The sequence below is a fragment of the Pelodiscus sinensis genome, chromosome 4 (assembly GCF_052426305.1).
Source record: "Pelodiscus sinensis isolate ZL-2025 chromosome 4, ASM5242630v1, whole genome shotgun sequence".
NCBI lineage: Eukaryota > Metazoa > Chordata > Testudines > Trionychidae > Pelodiscus > Pelodiscus sinensis.
This window is the reverse complement of record NC_143055.1, coordinates 99,076,556-99,101,080: the sequence shown is the minus strand read 5'-3', so window position 1 is coordinate 99,101,080 and position 24,525 is coordinate 99,076,556. Positions and strand designations below refer to the sequence as shown.

Below are 24,525 nucleotides of genomic sequence, written 5' to 3'. Positions count from 1 at the left end.
ATATTTGACACAATTGGTTTAGAATGCATTGACAGTTCAGAATCAATAAATATATATTGCCACCTAAATATCTTCTGTATGTACTGTTATGTAGTAATTCATATTGATTGTCTGGCTTAGACTTGAATTTCAATGTCCTCATTTAAAGATGGCTTCCAGGGGGAAAAGAGTTAAATGTTCACTGTGAACTGTAATTCATGGCCAATCAGAGGGAATATCCAATATATTTTATAATATATTTCACACTTCTGTAACTAAGTGCTACTGCTGGGCAAATGAGTGGCATGGTTTTATTTGTTTGTTGGCTGTTGTGAAAAATTGGGAAAGAAAACAGTTCAGGTTGAACTAAAATTGGTTGAGCCAAAACTGAAAAGTCCGTTTTGGACAACCCAAACATGTTATTCAACCTACGGGCTACATCTACAGTGTCAGCTTCTTGCGGAAGAACAGCCATTTTTCCGCAAAAACTTGCTGGCTGTCTACGCTGCACAAGCGTTCTTCCAGAAGTAAATTTACAGCATAGCGTTGTAAAACAGGGCTTCTTGTGGAGGAGTTATTCCTCTTCCCATGAGGAATAAGCCCTCTTGCGCAAGAGCTCTTCCGGAAGAGGGCAGTGCAGACAGGCAACATGAATTTCTTGTGCAAGAAGCCCCTCTGGTTAAAATGGCCAAGGCTTGACGAATGGCGGTGAAAGCTGCTCGCCAGCCCCGCACTGTGCATACGCAAGACCCATATTGCGCATGTGAGTGCCAGAAACAAACGGGGCACCTGGCTGAAATCTACTCGCCGCGGGCGAGTAGATTCAATGTTTTGGCGAGCCCTGAAAATGGCCACCAGAGCTTTCTTGCACAAGAGAGCATCTACACTGCCATGGATGCTCTTGCGCAAAAGCACATCTCTTGCGCAAAAGCACATCTCTTGCACAAAAGCACATGGCAGTGTAGACGCTCTCTTGTGGAAGAGATTTTGCACAAGAATTCTTCCACAAAAGAGTTTTTGCGCAAGAAGCTGCCAGTGTAGACGTTGCCTTAATGTTTTGTTACTGGAGTGTTGTAAGAACTAGATTCATAAAAACTGGAGTAAGTAGAGAAGGATCCCCATTTATACATTTATAACTTATTTAGCCCATTAGTTAGGGTACAAACCAGTGTGGAAAACTACATTCGCATCCCTGCTCCGGAGTCGCTTCAAACCAAGGTCTCCCACATTTTGGGTCAGTGGACTGACTAACTGGGCTAGAAGTTATAATGTTGGCTCCCTAGCTCCCCTACATGACATGAATCTATCCATAACATTGAAATCAGATTTTTTTTTTATTTCTAGTACAAGTAAATGTAATGATGAGATTAGATCCTAATTTATGAAACGTAAATCATGATGTACTTTATTTGTCTTAAATTGGTAATTGCATTTCCTAGATTGTTAAATCCACTACTGTTTCCTGAAAACATGGGAAGTACACTATTTCTGATTCTCTGAAGTGTTAGAGCACATAAATTCAACCAACTTCATATTCATATGGTTGTTTTCCTCAGAGGATTCTAATACATTAAGTGAATATAGAGAGATATGTTAGGTTATGTTATATAAGAGAAACAGGAAAACAACCAATATTTGCCAACTTTAGTCATAATTAGAAGAAAACTGTTTTCTATTTTAAGAGCATATTGCAAACAGAAAAGTAAAACAAAACGGGATATCCTTGCTTTTCTTACGTTATGCCAAAGTGTTACATTTATCTTTGTCTGTTAATTTGTAGCTTAATGTGTGATTTTATTGTATCTTTCAAATGTTTTAAGGTTTATGAAGAAGCAGGTTCTGACTTCCATCAAGTTGCTTATTTTAAGACAAGAATTGGATTAAGAAATGCTCTCAGAGAGGAGATTGGTGGTTCATCAGATAGAGAGGCTGTGCTTATTACTTTGAACCGGCCAATTGTCTTTGCTCAGCCTGTGGCCTTTGACAGAGGTACTGTTGGGTCTTGTGTTTCTATTTCTATTTTGCTAGAAAGTAGAGAATCACTACACATTTTTTTTTAAGCTGAACCAGTTCTGTAAGCTTTTTTCAAAAAGAAATGCTTGATATTTGTAAGTCTGAATTTACCTGTAACCTGAAATAAACTAGACTAGTAAGTATATTTACGTTATTTCTCAAAAGTTGATGAGAAAGTTAATTGTGTACTAATATTGACAAAAAATTAACCAATTGGAAAGATGGCTTTTTAGTTGGTATAAACAAAAAGGTTTATATAAATGTAAACAGTAGCAGCATTGAGCGGTATCAGCATTTTGGGCAGTGTTGTCTTCAAGTTGTCATTATTAAGTCCAAGTCGAGTCTCAGGTCACTACAGTTCAAGTTTCAAGTTGAGTCTCAAGTCCCTAAAGTCACTTTCGAGTCAAGTCTCAAGTCACAAACAATGAACCTGAATCGAGTCTCGAGTCGAGTCACCTAGGCGACTTAAGTCGGACTCGAGTCAACAACTCTGATTTTGGGATATGTCAAGTTATATTATAAATGTTAAGGGGTAGAGGCCGTATCTTATATCATTTTGTTTTTGCAACAAAAGCACATTGCTTTTTAATACATGGTGACAAGACAAAAACAGAAACATCTAACCTTAGTTGTGTTAAAATGAACGTTACTTTGTATCATTTTGTTTTAATTTTGTTGGAAACTTCTCTTCATACAGCTGTGCTATTTTGGCTTAATTACAAAGCTGCTTATGACAACTGGAATGAACAGAGATTGGCTTTACATAAGGATATTCACATGGCTACAAAAGAAGTGGTAGATATGTTACCTGGAATCCAGCAGACATCTGCTCAGGCTTTTGGGACACTTTTTCTTCAGCTAACTGTTAACGATTTGGGAATTTGTCTACCCATCACGAATGCACCACAGGTATTTGAAAAAAATCTAGAGCAGCGGTTCCCAACCTTTTCCAGATGGGGACCCATTTTGACAATTCAGGAAGACTTGGTGACCCAAGGCAATTCAAAAATGGGGGGAAGAGTTGGGGCAGAGCCATCTGGGGAGACACTGAGCGACCCTTTTGAAATGTAATGGTGACCCATATTTGGGTCCTGACCCGTAAGTTGGGAAATCCTGATCTAGAGTGAGAAGAAGTGTAAAAGATTTTTGTTGAAGCAGCAATTTGTATATAATTTATGATTTTAGCATAAAGTGTTTTTCTATCATTGCACCAATTTAGAATTTATAAAATGTTAATGTTTGCCCAGCACCATATTATAGTTATAGTTAATGATAATAGCTTTAATTTTCAAAAACGACTACTGATTGTGAGTAGTTCACTTTTGCCATGCCTAGCTTGAGGCAACTTAATGGGCCTGAGTTTTCAGAGGCTGTGTGTGCAACACTTCCAGAATTCTTGGAGGTGTATGAAGTTAGACAGGCTTTTTGAACATTCAAGCCAGCAGTTCCAGTTGAACTCCTCTTTTTATATGCTTTTATAACTGAAGACAAATAAATAGATGCTACAGGTTGAACCTCTGCTAAACAGGACTCACTGTTAACTGGGACTCCCTGTTAACTACTCCGTCGCTGTTCATGTTAATAGCAGATGGAATAAGAAAGAAGGTGTGAGAAGATTTCAAGGGGTGGGAGTTGCAGCAGAGAAAAGAAAAGTGCTAAGGAAAGGATAGAGGGGCTATATCTACGTAGCAGCGTTATCTTGGAATAACTGACATTATTCTGAAATAACATAGTCTATGTCTACACTACAAGCACTTATTTCAACAATTTAATGTCAAAATAATGTCGAGATGGAGGACTTCTTATTGCAACTTCTATAACCCTCATTTTACAAGGAGTAGGGGAAGTCGAAGGAAGAGTGCGCTTTCTTGCACTTCCTGCTGTGTTGACAGCACCAAAAGCTGAAATAAACTATTTCAACTTAAGCTATGCAATTGACGTAGCTCAAGTTGCGCAGCTTGTTTTGGCTTTAGCCCTATTGCGTAGACGTGCCCAGAGAGAGGCAAGGGAAGACAGAGAAAAGAGAAATAGAAATAGTGGAAGGTGACCAGCAAGGCAGAGGGGAGATCTGGTGTGAAGTAAGATAAATATGAAGCCCTTAATTTATATTCCAGTCCAGAGACCACAAATAACCATGAAATCTGGCCCTTTCCTTTAGAAGAGATTGACACCCCTATGATAGGATACAGTGTAACTACTGACAATTAAAAATACATGACATTATAAATGTGTATTCTTGCTGCTTTAGAAACTATTTCTATAATGCTTGCAAAGTATGGGAGGAGGGTATGAGGAAGATCTATGGCTCTGAATTGCAAGTTTGTGACTGCCAGTAAATTGCCTTTTTTATAGATGTCTCTTCTTCCTTTTACAGACCAACCACACAGCAGACCTTGACACTGGCTCTGCTTTAGTGCTGACCATTGAAAGTACATTAATCACTGCCTGCTCCTCAGAGTCTCTGGTTAGCAAAGGACATTTTAAAAATTTCTGTATCCGCTTTGCTGATGGTTTTGAGATAAGTTGGGATGACTGGAAACCAGAAATACGAGGGGATATGGTGATGAATGCCTGTAAGTGTTTCTAAGCTTGTCTTGATAACACTGGAACATAGAGTCCCCTATTGTCTTGTCCCATGCTTTTTTACAACTTTGATGGTTCAGAAGGATGCTGGAGAAGAGATGAAGATTTAATTTGCAAACCCAAATAAAGCTCTATAGCATGTGTGGTCCTACATGTGAACCCAATCACTTTTTAGTGTTGTTCATTTTTTTACGTAAGCAATAACTGTCCTTTTTTATCCCCCCAAGAATTATAATATACTGCAACATGGTATTTGCCTTTTAATACAGTCTGCCTTAATCCCGTTGGAAAAGCTTTTTTATTGTTTTAAATGTATTAATTTAATTTATTTGTATTACTTTTTTTAACTACTATAATAGCACAATGCATAAAATGCATAAAACCTATTAAAAATGTATAATAAATTGTTTTCTCATATAACACTTCCCCTCTTATCTTTAAAAGTCTCAGGGGGTGGCCATGTTAGTCTGTAACTTTAAAAACAACAAGTAGTCCTGTAGCACCTTAGGGTATGTCTACACTACCCCGCTAGTTTGAACTATGTAGGCATACCGCACTTGCAAATGAAGCCCGGGATTTGAATTTCCCTGGCTTCATTTGCATAAGCGGGGAGCCGCCATTTTTAAAACCCCGCTGGTTCGAACCCCGTGCAGCGCAGCTACACGGGGCACGAACTAGGTAGTTCGAACTAGGCTTCCTAGTTCAAACTACCGTTACTCCTCGTGAAATGAGGAGTAACGGTAGTTCGAACTAGGAAGCCTAGTTCAAACTACCTAGTTCGTGCCCCGTGTAGCCGCGCTGCACGGGGTTCGAACCAGCGGGGTTTTAAAAATGGCGGCTCCCCGCTTATGCAAATGAAGCCCGGGAAATTCAAATCCCGGGCCTCATTTGCAAGTGCGGTATGCCTACATTACCCTCCTAGTTCGAACTAGGAGGGTAGTGTAGACATACCCTTAGAGATTATATATATATTCATGAGCAGTTGTGGGCAAAACCCACTTCTTCAGATGAGCAGAGTCATATTTGTTAGACTCTAAGGTACTACAGGACTACTTGTGCCTCTTATCTTTAGTTTAGGGCAGCTACATATGGATTGTTTTCATTTTCCACTGCATACAGAAATGTCTAAAGCAGGCTTGCAAAACTGAGAAGAAACCTGCCAGCCTAAGTGAAATTAAAATCACTCACATGTTGTTAATGATTGATGATTAACAACTGTGAAGTTTTACTTATCTAGATTTTTGTAAGGAAGATCTAAAGCTTGTTTAATTACATCTGTCTTACTAGTGTGTGCTTGTTTCATCTTTAGGTGTTGTGCCAGATGGCACCTATGAAGTCTGTTCCAGGACAGCAGGACAGGCTGCTGCAGGTAATGTTTCCTCATATAAAATTGAATATAAACCTTTATAAACCGTAGACTGTTCTAGTGCAGGTGTGACCTCTTGATACTCTTGTTTTACTTTGTGATTTTTTTATTCTAAGATTGTGCTTTGTTTTGATTTCCCCCTTTTCACAGTAGCTCCACATTTTCCAGTCTATTTGTATCCATGAGTTCTTTCAACAATACCTTGTAGCCTTAAAAAACCTTGGATTAAAGCTATCAGAAGCTTTAATACCCGCTGGATCAAAAGTATTAGAAAATTGACTAATACAAAATAAAAATGATCCTTTTGATATAATCACTGGAGTATGTCAAAAATTTTCCAATAAAACGTTTCTCTGCTGAAAAAATGTGATTAAACAGAACTGAAGTATTCTGCAAAAATATGTCAGTTTTATCAAAAGTTTCGATGTAAACCTGCTTCCTTGCCTGTCAAGTCAACCAGGCAGGCAGCTCACCAGCAGTCAGTCTATAAGGCTGACATATCTTTAGTTATCTGAATCCCCAAGAACCCCAGTAGCCTGCTTGGTGAGTTCCCAGACTGTACCTGGCTTTCCAAACAACGAGTTCATTTGGCTAATCTGTTTTCCCAGATAGCCGGCTCCCCTGGCTTTCCAAACAGCTGACTCCCTGGATCCTACAGCTAGCTGATTTATTGTTCTGTCCAGCTTGCCTCTTGTGAGAAGCTAGAGTGTCAGGCAGCCAACAAATGGAAAAAATCCATTTTGATTCTCCCGAAACTTGGATTTTGTTTCTTACAAAAAACATTGAATTTGTTGCTTCATTCAGAAGAGTTTCAAGAACTTTTTTGCTGGAAGTAAAATCCATTTTCTAGCCAGCTTTCTTAATATCAGGACAGAAAGGGAATTTCTGGAAAAGAAATGGAGGGAGGTAGAAGAAAATGAAAACTATGATAGATCATCCTTCCTTTAGCATTTTGAGCAAACCCTGGCTTTCAAAAGTAGAATGGAGAGCTTTTGCGTAAGTTGCCTATTACATTTTCTTTGGTCCATAAGTATTTGATATCTAATCTGCCCTGAAAGAGGAGGATAAAACACCCACAGCTGTAGAGATTTTTCATATGCTCTGGGGGTGACCGCTATTCCTTCCTTGGGCTGATGTTAGTCATTTGTGCTTTTTAGCTTGAATTTTATATTATATTGTAACAATTACAAATTGAACTACTGGGAATGCTAGGAGTCAACAGCCTAAGCAGACTTGAAGGAATTAGGGAGGATAACTGAGAGAGGATTCAGAATTACAAAGCATCTAAAGGTAAAATTACAGGGAAAAAAACAAAAGGTAGGGAAGAGGGGAAATGAATAGGCTTGAACAAGAGGATTGTGTAGATTGGCAAGTAGAATAGAATGTGGACAAGGAGGGATATGTTTTGTGGGGGGCTAGAGAAATTAAGGAACAAGAAAAACCTAAAATAAAATGTGCTTTGTGTACAAATAAAATGTTGTTTGTTTAAAAATCATGGTGTATTTCAGAGTATGAGAATATATTATGAAAATACCTTTAAATATAGAAATGCCTTTTATAATATCAATCTTGTATGGCAAATCATGTAGATTTTCTATACAATGAGCCACGTACTTAACCTATGGTATGCATTAATTAGCATATCTGCATTTTTTTTTAGATATTTTCTATAACCATATAATTATAAAAAACAAAACAGCTTTTCAGCCAACACAGATTCTTCTTTTTCTTCTTGAAAAAGCTACCAGAGGAGAAGCTGTTCTGGATTTGGTTTTAAGAAATAGGAAGGAACTAGTTGAGAACTTGAAAGTGGAAGACAGTATAGGGGACAGTGATCATGAAATAATAGAGTTCTTGATCTTAAGGAAAGGTAGAAGGGAGACCAGCACAATTGAGGTAATGGATTTCAGGAAGGCAGATTTTAATAAGCTCAGAGAACTTGTAGGTAAGGTCCCATGGGAAGCAAGACTGAAGGGAAAAACAACTGAGGGAGTTGGAAGTATTTCAAAGGGACGTTGTTTTAGGGCCCAAAAGCAAACAATTCCGCTGTGTAGGAAAGATAGAAAATATGGCAAAAGACCAGCTTGGCTTAACAAGGAGATCTTGCATGATCTCAAAATAAAAAAGGAGTCCTATAAAAAATGGAAACTAGGACAAATAACAAAGGATGAATATAGGCAAGCAACACGGGAATGCAGGGGCAAGATTAGAAAGGCAAAGGCACAAAATGAGATCAAACTAGCTACAGGCATAAAGGGAAACAAGAAGACCTTTTATAAATACATTAAAAGCAAGAGGAAGACCAAGGACAGGGTAGGCCCACTGCTTAGTGAGGAGGGAGAAGCAGTAACAGGAAACTTGGAAATGGCGGAGATGCTCAATGACTTCTTTGTTTTGGTCTTCACCGAGAAGTCTGGAGGTGTGCCTAACGTAGTGAATACAGGCAGAGAGAGGGTAAGTTTAGAAGATAGGATACACAAAGAACAAGTTAAAAATCACTTAGGAAAGTTAGATGTCAGCAAGTCACCAGGTCCTGATGAAATGCATCCCAGGATACTCAAGGAGCTGATAGAGGAGGTATCTGAGCCTTTAGCTATGATTTTTGAAAAATCATGGCAGACGGGAGATTCCAGAAGACTGGAAAAGGGCAAATATTGTGCCCATCTATAAAAAGGGGAATAAGAACAACCCAGGAAACTACTGCATCAGTTCTTAATCACCATTTTAACATCTTTTTATCTGGAAGTCATTCTTCTTTGCCATCTGACATCAATTTGTTGGTGATTCCTTCCCCATGTTATTTCAAGGCTGTCTTGTTTGTAAAGGGATGCTTGCTCTTAACTCTAAGGCTGTCCATAATGTCCTGCATCGGTCTGCTTTGTTTTGGGCTTCAGTTTATGGTACTTTGATGTCTCTGAGTCTTCCAGCCCCTTTTTCCACCATCTGGACTCTGAAACTGCTGGGCCTGCAAGTTGTTATATCTCCAAACAATCACATTCCAAACTCATTCATTCCCACCCTTCACGAACTAAATAATTATTTCACACATATAGTTGTCCATACAAAAGGTATCAATCTATTTCAGTACAAAGTGTCTTTAGTACAAAGTTTTAATCGTTCTTCATATTTTCATTATAACACAATCTATATTCTAATTCTAAGAGCAACAATGTATCATGCGGAATCACAAGAATCCTTCTCTTTCTCACATAATGGAAGGTTACAGAGCTCAAAGGGTTATAAAACTTACATTCACATTATACTAAAACTTACATTTACATTATACTGTATTGGGCAGAGGCTTTACACAACAGGTTATTCCTCTGCTTCTGCAGTTGAATGGGCCAACAGAAGCCCATCTATGAAAAGTTACCTGATTAATTTGCCTTGGAGGGAGCTGCACGGGCAGTCCACAGACTCTGCCTTTTCAAGTTACAGAGCACATGAAAAACCTTTCAAATAGTAATTTCTGAACCAGTCTTTTAAAATTAACTTGCTTCCTTTGACAGCCCATTTCAGGAATTTTTTTGTGGCTCAGTAGTGCTTCTAGGGAGACTCTGCTCCAATGTACCTTGCGCCAAAGCCATAATGGTGGAGAAGCCCAATACAAGAAGGCCACAGAAGGAGCATGTCTGAAACATAGTTCCTGTGTAGGCAGCTTTGGTCTGTAAGTTTGTATAATAGAAATTGCGAGCAATGACTACCCAGAAAATTCAGCAACACTTCTTGTAGAGAACTTTTCATTCCCCTCTGTTCTCAAACCCAAGGAAGCAAACTCAGACCATCAAAACCTTTTCATATCTTTCAGCTTTTGGGGAAGTAGATGGAGAACAAAGTTTAGAAGCATTTTCAGTCCTGTTGATTCCCAAAATATCTGGTGTAAATAGAACCATTTAAAAGATTTAAATCGGTAAACATGACATTCAAAAAGGCATCTCTGAAATCCATTCTCACTGTAAACATTAGGAAAATTTATCCCAGAGTATTGCCAATACATTTCCCTTGCTTTGTTTTATCCAAATTCAGCACATTCTACTGAGGGGGCCTGGCACCTGCTTCATGTCTGCAAAACAGCTAAGATGTAACGGTTAAATGTTCTAAAAGGTTTTGTCTTTAACAACCATATTCATCCCCAATCATCTATCAGTTAAAAGACAAGAAGTAGCTAAACTCAGCAATAGACAGAATACTATATAAAATAAACTTACAGAGCTTCTAGTGTCTTCTAAATTAGTCAAAGTCTGTTAAGCCATATCAATTGTTTGGTTGTGCTCTATAGTGGAACTGAGTTGGAAACTTTGATATCCTCTTAAGATGAAATATGTAACACTCCAAATGGTAACCATTCCACTAATTCAATCAACACTACAAATTAGATGCTTAAGACTCAGAGCATGCAGGTGCAGACTTTAATGCATCATTAAAATATTTGTGGTTTGAGTAATTCCAACCACTCTGATTTCTAAGCAGTTAAAATTATTTTTCTCACTTTCCCAGCTTTTGGGTTTCATTGCTGTTGAAATTCCAGTATTGGAAATGGTAAACCTGGCTGAAAGAGATTGGAATTCATATTTCATTTTTGTCTTATAGTAACGAAATATGCCTTTCACACCTTGAATAGTTTATTATCCATCAGGTTTTCTTATGTTCATTAGAGAAATCTTAATACCAATGTAATAGATCTATCTGTTAACTGTATTCAAAGTGTGTTTCAGTGCTGGAAAGATCTCACTGGGGGCTTTTTACAAGCAAGCAGAGCCAAGGTAGTGCCCCCTGATGGCGAGGTCTGGTTCTGTCTTCTGAGCTGTAAAAGCAGACGTGACATCCAATGACAAACCTGATTACAAGGAAGAGAAAAATCATCAGGCAAATTTTCTCTTCTAAACAGAAAGCAATAGTGCTGGAACCTGGACTCTCAATGTGTTATGGAAGATGTGCGGTATTGATGTCCACATGGATCCTAACATTGGGAAAAGATTAAATGCTTTGGGTAATACCCTCACAACTTTAACCGGAGAAGAAGATATTGATGACATTGCTGACCTTAATTCTGTAAACATACCTGACCTATCGGATGAGGATGAAGTTGATACCATGTCACCCACTATACACCCAGTAAGATAATCAACCAAAATAGTGTTCTGAATGTATTTTGTTCAATTTTTAGGTATAACAGTAAGCTTCAGAATGTTACTATTGGTGTGGGGTTGGCGGCGGGGTTTTTAGGTTTTTTTGCAGTCCATTTCCCTTAGATACTATAGTATGCATTTAGATGTCTTAAACTTTAAGCACCCATTTTGGAAGACTTTAACAATTATTTCCTTTAAACAGTTTTGCAAGAATCTTGTTCCTGCTTTAAGGAAAAAGTTCCCTAAATACTAACATTCCTGTTTATTATTTAGAAATCGGATGCAGTTTCATTATGTGGAGATACACACAAGTTAACATTTGGGCAGCGGATTGTAAATCACCTGTTGGGTTTGAGCCCCCAAAATCATCGATATTCTGTTCCTGTAGAGTATCTGACGGGGTCAGCGATGTGTGACTCTACTCATTCTAGTTCACATTTGAAAGTGGGCAGGTCTTGCTCATGGGGACATGTATGTAGCAGCTAATGTTTGTCTTTAAGGAAATGATGGGACTTGAATCATTGGAAAATTTAAAATCAGCTGCCTCTTAAATTAAAATAATGTGTTTGCATGCAGTATTTTGATTTAGGTTGTATAATTCATTGTACCTGTGACTTGAAAATGTTTTGTATATGTTTAACAAGGAATTTAATGAAATCTTTTTTTAAATAGGAGGCTGTTGAATCTCGGCGGCAGGGAGCATCCGGTAGCCAAGTGGGAGAGCAAAGAGGAAGAAAATGTATGAAACGCGTAGTTGATATTAGGGAACTAAATGAGCAAGCCAAAGTAATTGATGACCTCAAGTAAGTTGGCTTTTCTTGTGTTTCAAAACAATCAACAAACCCTCCTCCCCCTAAAGTTAAGAACATAAGGACCATTTGTCTGATCCATGATAGTCAATCTAGCCCAGTGTCCTATTTTCTGACACTGGCCAACATCAGGTGCCCCAGAAGGAATTAACAGAAAAAGTAATCAAGTGATCAGTCCCCTGTTGCCCATTCCCAGCTTCTGGTAAACAGAAGAAAGGGGTACTTCAGAGCATGGTTTTGCATCCCTGCCCATCCTGTCGAATAGCCATTGATGGACCTATCCTCTATGAACTTACCTTGGTTTTTTTTCTAACCCTGTTATAGTCTTGACCTTCACAGCATCCTGTGTTCCACAACTCCAAAGAGTTCCACAGGTTAACTGAGCACTGTGTGAAGAAATTAGGGATGTTAAAAAGTGCTTAGTACCGATAACCGTGTAGCCACTAAAAATCTTAGCGGTTACATGATTACACTGCAGAGCCCACAGCACGTGTAAACTTTAGCTTTACACTAAGCAGCCTGCCACAAGCTCCTGCCAACCTGCCTCCTAGGAAGCAAGCTTCACTGCCACAGTGAAACCTCCTCCCTGGAAGCAGAGTGAGCAGCCCTTATTCACTTGGCTTCTAGGGAAAAAGCTTCACTGCAGCTCGAAACCACTGCCTTCCCTCCCACCACCCGCCCGCCCCAGAGAAGAACTGGCAGTTCAGTCTGCTCCCTGGCATCTCTGGCTAATTATACTCAGTTTGCCTTTCTTGAATTAAGGAATGTAAGAAATGCTTTAAATTCTAATTTTGATCCACATTTGTTCCATCTGGGGATCTTTGTTCTCTTTAGGGGCCTTTCTTTTGAAAAGGAGTTGCTCTGTAGCAATTATCCCTCTTCCACCTCTATTGGGATCCTGATGTGATGTTTGATATCCTGTATATTTTGCCACATACCTCTTACTCTGTTTTGTTGAATGTGTGACTTGAAGGTAAAAACCTTTGTAAGGGCACATGATTTTAAGAAGTAACATTATGACAAATGTTGTATAGTGAAATAATGGTGGACATTAAACAGAAATATAAAGAAAAGAGAGAGAATTTCTGAAAAACAAGAAACTGATTGGGGAATGATTTGAAAGGTTTTAGGATTGTCACATGGAACACAGTATAGAGATTTTGTTGCTGAAGGAAATGCTAAAAGTAATGTTTAACTTGAATAATTATTCTTTCAATCTGGAAAACACATTATCCTGACTTGTCCCCAGAAAACTAGGCGCAAGTGAAGGAACCATAAACCAAGAAATTCAACGCTATCAACAATTAGAGTCAGTAGCTGTGAATGATATTCGCCGAGATGTTCGTAAAAAACTACGTAGGTCCAGCATGAGGGTGAGCAATTTTCTAAAGCTCTTCGGCAAATTCTTACATATTTTTTACTTAGAAATTTCTCTTGCACGTATTAAAAATAAATAAAAGGAAGACACCTGAATAAGAAAGTAAAAGGACTATTACAAATGCAGAACACATGATTTAGCTTTCTGTGAAAACAGATTTTTTTCTCTACTACAGGAGATATAAAACCAGAATTTTAGTGCTACTATATATTAGGCATTTTTTTGTTTGCTTTTCTATGTCAAATATTTAGGAAAAAATTGTTTATCAGTATTTTAATTTTGTAATATTAAATATATCTATGTTCAGAAAATGTAAACAAGAATTGGCTCCCAGAGGTTTGAAAGTCGTGATAGCCAATATTGTAACATTTACTAGCCAAAACTCAGACTTTCAGAGGTAATGGCAATCAGAAAAGATTGCCTCACTGGGGAAGAAGAATCCAGATAAGATAAGTGTGCTTCATTATCTGAGCAAAATCTTTGTTACATTCTATTTGGCTGATTTATTTTATTAGGTATATAACATATGCTAAAAGAAGTTGATTACTCCCAAACTGAGGTGCCTTTTTATTAACCAAAATACATAATTAAAGTTAAAAACAACAAGCCGGAGAAAATACTCAAAAATAAAGCTCCAACCCAAAGAGTACCCCCCCACACACTCTCACATCCATGCTCTTATTGTGCCACCCCCTATCATAAAGTGCATACAAAAATGTTTGTAGCACTCCCTGAAGATCAACATAAGATATTATTGCATCCACAAGCAAGGGTGAGTATTTTGTTGGCAGCTTCTTCTTAAATGAGTAGGCTTTAGTTCTTCTTTCCCTACTGACTGCAATTACAGCAGTATCACATGGAGAGAACATTAAAGTAGGCAGATCCCATTCTACTTTTGCCTGCTCTCTTAAAACCAAGGAAGTACTAATGCCAGCTGAAGTGAAAGGTGAGTAAATTCTCTAGAGACCTGTCAAAATGAAGATTTGGGCAAATGCCTGCCAAGGGATCCCTGGAGCACATGCAACAAAGTAAAATTATTTTAAAACTTTTTTTCATAGTTGTTGGTGTGCCTATATAATCAAATGTTTTTAAGTAGAGTGTATTGTCATGTTTATATATAATGGTCATTATTTATTCTCACCAACATCTTAGGTATATTTTTCTTTTGTTTAGGCTGCTTCCTTGAAGGATAAATGGGGTCTAGGTTACAAACCCAGCTATAACCGATCTAAAACTATTTCAGCATCTGGAAGACCACCTCTAAAAAGAATGGACAGGGCAAGGTAGAGTGTTTTTGGCAAATGACTATGCATGTGAGATGATGAGATCTGTAAAGAAGTTAGAATGGATGGCAACAAGGAAAAAGTGTAATTGTGGCGCTTCATAAGGCTTTTGCCACAGGTTTAGGGTAAATCTGAGAATATTTTAGGGATGGGATGTTTCACAAGTGACATTTTTTACTTTTGTGAAGTATCTGTCTTTGGCATAGTATGTCTCCAAAACAGCTTGACTTTAGAAATTCCAAATTTGTTTTGTCTGAATTCTGAGGGCTAATGTCTGTAAATTTCGCAGAAGGTTTAATGATTACATAAATCCACTGTGACCATTCATAGTGCTCAAACCTTATGGAAGTAAAAATGTCTGGTCTTCTACACTTCAGAGTCAGTATGCACAGCTGATCTATCAACTTTAAGCCCATCTATAAATGTTTAAAGGCAAAGCTTTATCAGAAGTTATTGGAAGCTAAAGACAGGTGGTGGTGGGGGGGGGGGCGAGGTTTAACTGCTATCAGAGAGAGGCAGCAAGGGGGGTTGGGAAGCAGGAGGTGGTGCTGGGGGGAGCTGGCTTAAAACCTGGTTCCCCCTAGTACCATCTCCACAGCAGTCTCTGTTCACATTGGTTCTACTACTATTCTGCTTTTGAAATGTATATGAATCCTGCCGGGAGAAGCAGAAGCCCTGCAGGGAGCGTGGGGTGGGGCCAGCAGGGAACTCTCGCTGGACCCACACTCCTTGCAGGGCTTCTACTTCTGAAATGTACAAGAGCCCCACTGGGGGCCTTGTACATTTCAAAAGGTTCAGGAGCTGCAAGGAGCGTGGGGCCAGTCCCTCAGTCGCCCCGCGCTCCCTACTGGGCTTGCGCTTTTGAACTGTAGCAAGAGCCCGACAAGCTAGCCCATCAAGAAATGCTTATTTTTTTTTTCAAAAGCTAGTGAGTTCTTAAATTGTGAATGAGAAGTTGTAAAGCTTTACTGCAGTTATGTCGTGATTTCATTAGTTTTGAAAGATTGTCTGTATTTACATTCTTTTGTGAATATGCTTAATCTGCCAGTTGTACTTCATTCCATGTTACAAGTCATGCACATGTTATGTTTTTCACTGTCTTTCTGCTGCTTGGCCTGTGCTTCAAAGAGTAAAAAAAAAACAAAAACAAAAAAGCCCCCAAAAACTCAAGTGAACTTGAAATTTCATCTTTTTCCTTTAAAAAATATTAAGTATTGACCAACATTTGTGTAGTTATTTAACTTTTACATGGAAAATACATCCAGCATTGCATTCAAAACTATACTTGCTTATTTATTCCTCTTATATTTTGCTTGTAGCTCTCGATTAGGAGACAGCGAAGAGCTCCCAGAAATCCGCGTAGATGCAGCATCCCCTGGACCCAGGGTAACCTTCAACATACAGGACCCTGTAAGGCATACCCGGCATACCAATTTAGTTAGTATAAATACAGTAAATTAAATACCATGTTGACTGGTAACACCTTTGAAGTTCCTGAATTAAATATACTTACAAAAATTTGAATTGCTAGTTCCTCTTGATAATTATTCAGTCTAGTAATGTCTGTCTTAACACAGAAATTATTAATAGGAATGTCAAGAAAAACTAAAGAATTTTAATTTACTTCTTTAAAGAGTTTATATTTTTAACAAGGTACATTTCCATGCATCCTTAGACCAGAATGTAGCATGTGCAAAAAAAACCCACACCTCAATAACGTATTTATTGCTATTTTTAACGGTTATGCACAATAGTCATATACTAATTTATATGTTCAGCCTTGTTTTGCATTTTGGAAATGGTTATTAATGAAAAAATGTTATGAGTTTGTAGTCTGACACACGTGTCCACTTGTATGTTTAAAATGTGTTCACAAATTCAAGCTTTTTTTTTCCTTTTGCAATATTTCCCCATCCCTCCTAAATGTGTCACTGCTGTTAGTTTGGAATAACTCAATCTATGGTAACTGTTTTAATTTTATTTTTTTCTTTTTCATTCTTAATTAAGTTGAATAAAACACTTTTGGGGATTACACAACAATCCAGCTGTCCAGGGGAAGGGTATTTTCAGGTACTTGTAAAAAAGAAAAAAATATACTTTGCCATAGCACTAATTCACCTCACTGGAAGCTTCTCTTAAGTTATTCATCTCTCTTCACTAGGCAGAATGTATATCAGTTTTTAAAAAACATTTAAATACGTTTAAACATGTAAAAAGTTATAGCTGGACATGATAAATTGAATTCTCAGAGATGCTCACATCCCCATATATAGCTTAAATTTTGCATTTGTTGTAAAACTAGAAATTACATGTTTTGTTTTGAATATTTGCAAGGGCCCTGATTGCGGCTGATATAAATTACAGAGACTACCATAAAGCAAGTCATGATCTATTCTGCTACACAGAGCATACTGTAGAGAAAGGGCTCCCTGGCCGCACACAATTATCTTAATCTTTTAAAGTGTGTCCCAAGAGTGTAGGCATCAACACTGATATCATTGCAAGATGGGAGGCCACCGAGCATCATCATTTGATATTCCAGTTCCTATATTTAGTATAGTTGTGTAAGATATCTTTTTAAAAGGGAGCAGGATAACCACTTTGTCAAAATTAGTATCCAAACAACTCACCAACTTAAAAAACATTCTCTCTTAATATTAAAAAGATACTTTAGAATGGAAGAAACTAAGTATACCTTTTAGAAGACAATCGTGTAACTTTTCCCTTCCACCTTTCCTCTCTTCTCCTTTTGTCAGTGTTCTGAGTTAGAATGTTTTTCAGGTCACCTTAGAGTGGTGATGTCTAACCAGCTCATTTCTGAGAACAAAAGGAAATGCAGATTTGTGCTTTGCTGCATGCTTAAATATATTTAACAAGAACATATCAAAAGGTTCCATTGATTTGCAATGTCCATTTCCATCAATTTTCCACAGCCAAGAAAACTGTGAAATATTAAGTAGTGTTAAGTCAGGTGTTAAAGGTCATAATGAAAGCATGCAACAAATGATCAAAGGATCTTGCATCCAATTCCCATTTGAATGCACAAAAATCCCCACATAGTTTTATGTCATTAATGCTTTATTGGCCCATGTGTAGGGGTCTAACACCTGCATGTACAGATGTTAGTCTGTGTGTTTATGTATTTGGTGATGCAAAGTGCACCAAAACAGTTGGAGCCACTTTTTGGAAATGTAGGCCTAAAGTGTCTTCCCATCAAGTCACTTATATCTGAGGGTATGTCTATACTAGTCACCCTAGTTCAGACTAGGATGGCTTATGTAGTCATTCAAACTTGCAAATGAAGCCCGGGATTTAAATATCGTGGGCTTCATTTGCGTGCTCCCGGGCGCCGCCATTTTTAAATGCCCAGTAGCTCGAACTACCTGCCCGCCGCTACACGCGGCATGGGCTAGGTAGTTCAAATTAACACTCTACCTGCAATGAGGAGTAACAGTAGTTTGAATTAAGAGTGTTAATTCAAACTACCTAACCCGTGCTACGTGTAGCCGCGGGCAGGAAGTTCGAGCTACCGGGCACTTAAAAATGGCGGCAACTGGGAACATGCAAATGAACCCCGGGATATTTAAATCCCAGGCTTCATTTGCAAGTTCGAATGACTACATTAGCCACCCTAGTCCGAACTAGGGTGGCTAGTGTAGACATACCCTGACATTCTAAAATACAGAACATAATGTATAAGAGACTACTGTACATTCTGTACTAGTACTTTGCATGCACTTCCATTCACTAACAGATTCCTATGCGTTTCTCTCATTTAAACATGGCCATGATGATTCTTTCTATGTTCTTTATTTAAAATTTGCTTTCATTCCATTGAATCTTCTTTTTTCCTAATGATGTTCTGTCCTAGTGTATGTTTTGATCAGAGCTTGAGACTGTTCAATTATCTAGCTAACAAATTCTACTCAATCACTAAGGAAATAGTAAATATGTGATGGTGTTTTCCCTGCAAACCTATTCATTTATGAATAACATGATTCATTTCAGACATTCCTTAATCTGGCACTTCTGTCTGTTCAAAATGAGGAACCTGAGCTTTGACAGTTTTTTAAAGCATTCTTGCCTTTTTCCCAAGATATCTTTTTTGCATTGTAAAGACAGTAACTGTGAACTTTTAATATCTTTTTGTCTTTTCACAATCAGTTTCCAGAGGAGACAGAACTGGACCTTTTGTCAGTAACCATTGATGGTCCATCTCATTATTCATCCACTAGTGAAGGATCATGCTCAGTATTCAATTCACCCAAAACTCCACTAGGCCTCTCACCAAGCATTCCCTTCCAGCCTGAAGAGGGACGGCGGGATGACAGTTTATCTTCAACCAGTGAAGACTCTGAAAAGGAAGAAGACCATGAGAGAGAGAAGCCTTATTTTTGCAGGAAACCACAGTAAGCAGTTGGTTTAAAAATATTTTCATTAAGGCCATGAGAAAATGGTCTTTAAACTTCATGTCTTAGGCCTAGAATAACTGACCCAGAATTGAATCTTGCCTGCCTTTGCCTTCAGCAGGTGTAACTCTAGAGTAGAAAGGAAGAGGGAATATGTCTGAAAAGTTGACTTTTTTAATGACAACTCTTGAATGCCCTTCAGATTTTGGAATGTTCACATAAATCTCAGTTATTGAGCAGAGGTTAGATTAGGAAAATCCAAGGTAAGTGATCATTAATGATCATAAGCTTCAGAGGGGTAGCCGAGTTAGTCTGTAACAGGAAAAACGTAAACAACAAATAGTCTAGTAGCACCTTAAAGACTAACAAAATACTTAGATGGTATCATGAGCTTTCTTGGGCAAAACCCACTTCTTCAGATGACCGGAGTATAATAAATCCAGATCCAAGAATAAAGAAGGAAAGAAGGAACGGGGGCGGCGAGGGGAAAGTGGAGAGGAGGAAGAAAAAGAGAGACAGTGAGTAGATTGTTCAAATAGTTACAAAAGGCTGTTAAGAACCATTAGCACCTCCATTATTTGGTTGGTTGGTTAAGTCATTAAAAGGTGGAAGATAGTGTGTAAGCCATCCTATAACCTGGTTTCAGACCAATTCCACAAGCCAAATACTCAGAGAAGGATTGGAACTTAACTTCATTCACAAGTTTAATTCTGATACAAATGGTCTACATGTTTTGTTAGTCTTTAAGGTGCTAATAGACTATTTGTTGTTTTTTAAATTTTTTCTTATTAATTATCACAACATTCTGAACCTGAACTCAGTGCAGTACTACCATGTAGTAAATATTTAATCATGCCTTAGTGGAAGATGGACCAACATAGTGTGCATCTTTGAAAATTGTGCTTCTTACAGAAGTCCTATTAAAATATTAAACGTGCTGAGTAACTGACTTGTCAAGCAAATACCTTAGTTGATAACGTCAGAAGGAATCTCATCATAGTGCTAATATCTAATCAGCATGTATTCTTTCTTTCTGCAGGACTACTTCTCGTAAGAAAGCAACAGGCTTTGCTGCAGTCCACCAACTGTTTACTGACCGCTGGCCAGCAACTCCTGCCAGCAGAAATGTGACTGGTACGACTACAGAGAGAAATATTGATTTTGAACTTGATATCAGAGTTGAAATTGATTGTGGAAAATGTGTGCTGCATCCAACAATGCTTCAGCAAGAACATGATGAAATAGGTTTAAGAAGGTAAGAAACCTATTGAAAGACAGTAATGTTACTAGCTATATTAGAAAGCGGAATACTACTGTATTGTGGCATTCTTTCTGTATTTGACATTTACTTAATCATAAATAAGACACCGTAGTGATTCCTATCAGTTGGGATCATGCAGCATGCCACATAATACTTAATGACAACTGTGCATTGACCCATTTGAAAAGTATAAAAACTATGATAATTCCTACCATTTTTATCCTGTTAGTGGTCAGTAATTTGTATCATCACCTCAGTGTCATTGCATCCAATACATTTAATTATGATTGAATTATAGTCTTTTTGTTCTGGGAAATAACTTTGTATTAAGACAGTATTAAGTCTGCTTGCACAAAGGATTGCATGATAGAAAGAAATGAGTGTAGCATGATACAAAGAAATGAGTGTACACCTATTTCCTTCTGACCTGTTCTCCTAAAAATGGAGATTTAAAGCTTTTAAAGTACCATGATTGATTTTTTTTACTCCCCAAATAGATGCCTGAGTAAACTATTTCAAAAATGTTGAAATTTACTGCTGAGTTGATGCACACTAGGCTAGTGCTGTATGTTCTCTTGATATTTAGTTCCAACATTTTTTCACTTTACTCACTAACTGTGAGATCATGTTCACTGTACAATTAAACTTGAAGTGAAAACCTAATTCCTCAGAAAATGATTGGAGTTTTGCCATTGACTTTAGTGGGCCATGATTTCACCTTGGGTTTTTTTTTTTTTAATTCTTCTCTCCATTCTGCTTCTACAGCCAGCTACTCATTTTTGATGTTCATTATAAACCAAATACACCTTGCTCTTCATTTCTTCTTTGAACTTTAACACAGTGTTCATGATAACTTAGCATTAGCAACACTCGGCTCTTAGGATTTGTGAATTCGTTCTTACCTTTCCCATATTTTAAATTATATAAGGATTAGTATGTAGTAACATCTTTTTTCCCCTTCCTAGAGAGGAACCTGCAGCTGAGTATCAGGCTGTGGCTCTTACATGTTATCACAACATGAAAGTATCATGGGATTGCCTATCACATATTTGAGTGATGTCCCAATATACAGCAGTGTGGGCATTTCTGAACTAGGATATTAAAGGAAATGTGATCATACTGCTGAATTTCTGAATGACTTTTTAAAATGGATGTGGGACAGAATAGACACATGTTTTTCTTTAATGAGAACTATAATTTTGTTTTGAATTTTAATATTTATTATTATTTTGCTGAATAAATTGATTTGGCACGCAGGGGGAGGAAATCATAAGAAATTCATATAAATACAGGAGCTAGGGGAGAGCAGAAACAGTGAAAAAACCACAAATGTTCCTGTGCTTTGAAATCATCATCTATAGTAGATAACCTTAAACAAAATACAGGACTATGTAGCACTTTAAAGACTAACAAGATGGTTTATTAGGTGATGAGCTTTCGTGGGCCAGACCCACTTCCTCAGATGAAATAGTGGAAGATAATTGGCACAACCATATATATTCCTCAGATCAAATAGTGGAAGAAAATTGGCACAACCATATATATTCCTCAGATCAAATAGTGGAAGAAAATTGGCACAACCATATATATTGGTATGTATGGTTATGCCAATTTTCTTCCACTAGTTGATCTGAGGAAGTGGGTCTGGCCCACGAAAGCTCATCACCTAATAAACCATCTTGTTAGTCTTTAAAGTGCTACATAGTCCTGTTTTTTGTTTCAGCTACACCAGACTAACATGGCTACATTTCTATCTCTAAATAACCTTGACCTTGAAGGCAAGGGACATTAACTACTGTTTGTCATTTAAAAAAAGTGTGTGATTTAACTTTAAAATTTACAAACAACGCTAACAATATGTATTGGCAAAAGCAGAAGACGATGGGAAACGGGTAAATGGGAAATAAAGGATCATGGTAACAGAGGCATGGATGGACAAAGAAAATTAAACACGGTGTAAAAGTTCTATTAAACATGGTGAAAATACAATGTAATTTTTAAAAAGAAAACTACCTACATTTTAAATACTGAAAAATATGCTTGTTATGGAGTAATGGGTCTGTACTAAGACTTATATATTGTTATTTATCTGTAGGAGTTATGATCGGAGTTCCAGAAGTTTAGATCAAGAGTCTCCTTCAAAAAAGAAGAAATTTCAAACTAATTATGCATCTACTACTCACTTACTTGCTGGCAAGAAAGTTCCATCATCTCTACAGACGAAGCCTAGTGACCTGGAAACAACAGTATTTTACATTCCTGGTGTAGATGTAAAGGTAAAAATTGTGGAACTAGGAAACATTATTTTTCCTCTCCACTAGATCTGACTAGAAAGAAATACATGGTTTCCTTTAGATCATCTTTTATCATTACGGCATGAAGATTACATAGTGCATATCTCAAGTATCATGCCTGCTGTTTCTTACCTGGAAAATGTATATAGTGCAGCATTTTAGAGTATTTTAGGTGACATTGCATAGATTTGAAATACACAAGAGAAACAATACAAACGTGTGACTGACACATTCCATATTCTTAATGTAAGCGGGGGAATGGTCCCGCTATTGTGGGGAACTTTCCTGGCTTCTATACCACCCCAGTGAAATGGACCAGCGAAAGGATCTGAGTCCCCGCTCCCACTTCCTTTACCCCACGGCCTCCCTGATCCTGAGGGCTCCCCCTCCACTCTCGAGTAGCAGAGCCCTCGAAACCCCAACAAGGCTGGGCCCAGGTTTCCTGGGGCTTAATCCCCAACCTTGTAGTCACTAGGGGCAGGAGTTAGGGTGTCCCCACTCCGAGGTGCTCTCTTTACACTGCAGGCCTTCTTGGCCCACTGATCACTTCATAGGGTTCAAAGCAAATACAATTTATTAAATACCAACTGATTAAAGAGAATAGAATAAGAAAAAAATGAGAATGGTTAAATGAGAACACACAGCCCTGCTCTGTAGCACAGGGACATCAAAACAGCAGCCTGCAGAGTGTAAGGACAGTCCACAGTCTCTTCCTTAGAGGCCCCTTAGAGGCCTTGGATGTGCTGCAGGGGGTGCTGCAGGCTGGACACGCTTGCTCTGGCAGTGACCACACAGCCTCAAGCTCTAAGTGGCCAGACCCCTCTCCCAGTCCGGAGCCTCTCCCCACACTTTGCAGTTCCCAGCAGCTCACCCCATCCAGCTGCAGGGTGCTGCTTGGCCAGTCTCTAGCTTCTTGTGTTGCTTCTCTGTTCCTTTTGGCTCTCTGAGCACTGCCAATCTGCTGCTCAACACAGGGTCTGTGCTCCTTGAGCTGTGTGTGTCAGGCTCAGCTGCTGCAAAAACTGCCCCTCAGCACACAGCTTGCACTCCTTGGGCTGTGTCTCAGCTCTCTGTTCCTTTTGCAGGACTTCTTCTGCACACAGCTTGCACTCCTTGGGCTGTGTCTCAGCTCTCTGTTTGCTCAGAGAGAGACAGAACAATCCCAGCTCACAGGGAGGACGGGGCCTGGCCTCTCCCCTTTCTCACTGGCCTGTCCAGCCTATCAATCAGGCTGAGCTGGAGTGTTGGCTGCTTTCCATTGTCTCTGGGGTCTGTCAGTCTCATGAACCCTTCCCCTTCTGAAACTGGGAACTGGCAAACCAAAAAACTCCCACGGAGTTTTAGTAAGGGGTAACAGTCCCCTTACATTAATGGAGCATAATGAGATGATAATGAGAGGTGTCATCTAGGCACAAGAATAGCAGCCAAGAATTTGAAAGTTCTAAGAGCAATTCTGGTATGAAATCATTGTGTGTCCTTAAAAAAACTTGACCCTTTCACTCAGTTTTGCCACGTATTACATGAGGAAAATAATACTCCAGCTTTATCTATGTGAGCTAACTTTCTTTTAGTTTTAGAAATTAAAACACAATTACTTAAACATGGTAAAATATATTTGTTCTATGTCATGGATCTAGAATAAGACTCATAGGAGTTTTGTGAGGTTCAGTTAGTTATATTTTGTGAAGTATAAATGTGATTCCTGTTCTTAATATGTGTTCATGGTATACACTTTAATAGCTCCAAAAGAGCTGTTACAGTAGGCTGTGAATGCAAACATATAGTATGTGTTAAATCTTTCCAATTCCTGTTGCGGTCTGTAAACATATTGTAGTCCAAATAATAATTTCTCTAATGTGTTGGAAGGAGATTCAGAGCCACAAAATACCAACTACATTGCCCTCTTTCCACTTTTTAAAAAAAAGTTAATTGTAACATTGGCATAAAGCTACAGATTTTTCCCATGTATGTGAGGCTCTATTTCAGAGAGTATAGGTGACATTGCATAGATTTAAAATAGC

At 38.3% G+C, this 24,525-nt stretch overlaps 1 protein-coding gene across 14 annotated transcripts in view; it reads left to right on the top strand.

The window, feature by feature from the left end:
• Positions 1-24,525, top strand: part of BLTP1 (bridge-like lipid transfer protein family member 1) — a 222,200-nt gene that overhangs the window by 161,819 nt on the left and 35,856 nt on the right. For 6 of the 14 annotated variants that reach the window (XM_075929830.2, XM_075929833.2, XM_075929836.2 and 3 more), the window contains 14 exons: positions 1,800-1,968; positions 2,690-2,901; positions 4,367-4,565; positions 5,885-5,944; positions 10,830-11,056; positions 11,344-11,541; positions 11,743-11,873; positions 13,129-13,252; positions 14,431-14,540; positions 15,860-15,977; positions 16,548-16,610; positions 18,705-18,949; positions 19,989-20,204; positions 22,306-22,486. In XM_075929830.2, coding sequence (XP_075785945.2) covers positions 1,800-1,968; positions 2,690-2,901; positions 4,367-4,565; positions 5,885-5,944; positions 10,830-11,056; positions 11,344-11,541; positions 11,743-11,873; positions 13,129-13,252; positions 14,431-14,540; positions 15,860-15,977; positions 16,548-16,610; positions 18,705-18,949; positions 19,989-20,204; positions 22,306-22,486 — 2,253 coding nt within the window. The remainder of the gene's footprint in view (positions 1-1,799; positions 1,969-2,689; positions 2,902-4,366; positions 4,566-5,884; positions 5,945-10,829; positions 11,057-11,343; positions 11,542-11,742; positions 11,874-13,128; positions 13,253-14,430; positions 14,541-15,859; positions 15,978-16,547; positions 16,611-18,704; positions 18,950-19,988; positions 20,205-22,305; positions 22,487-24,525) is intronic. The other 8 variants (XM_075929832.2, XM_075929831.2, XM_075929838.2 and 5 more) reach the window with 7 other exon arrangements.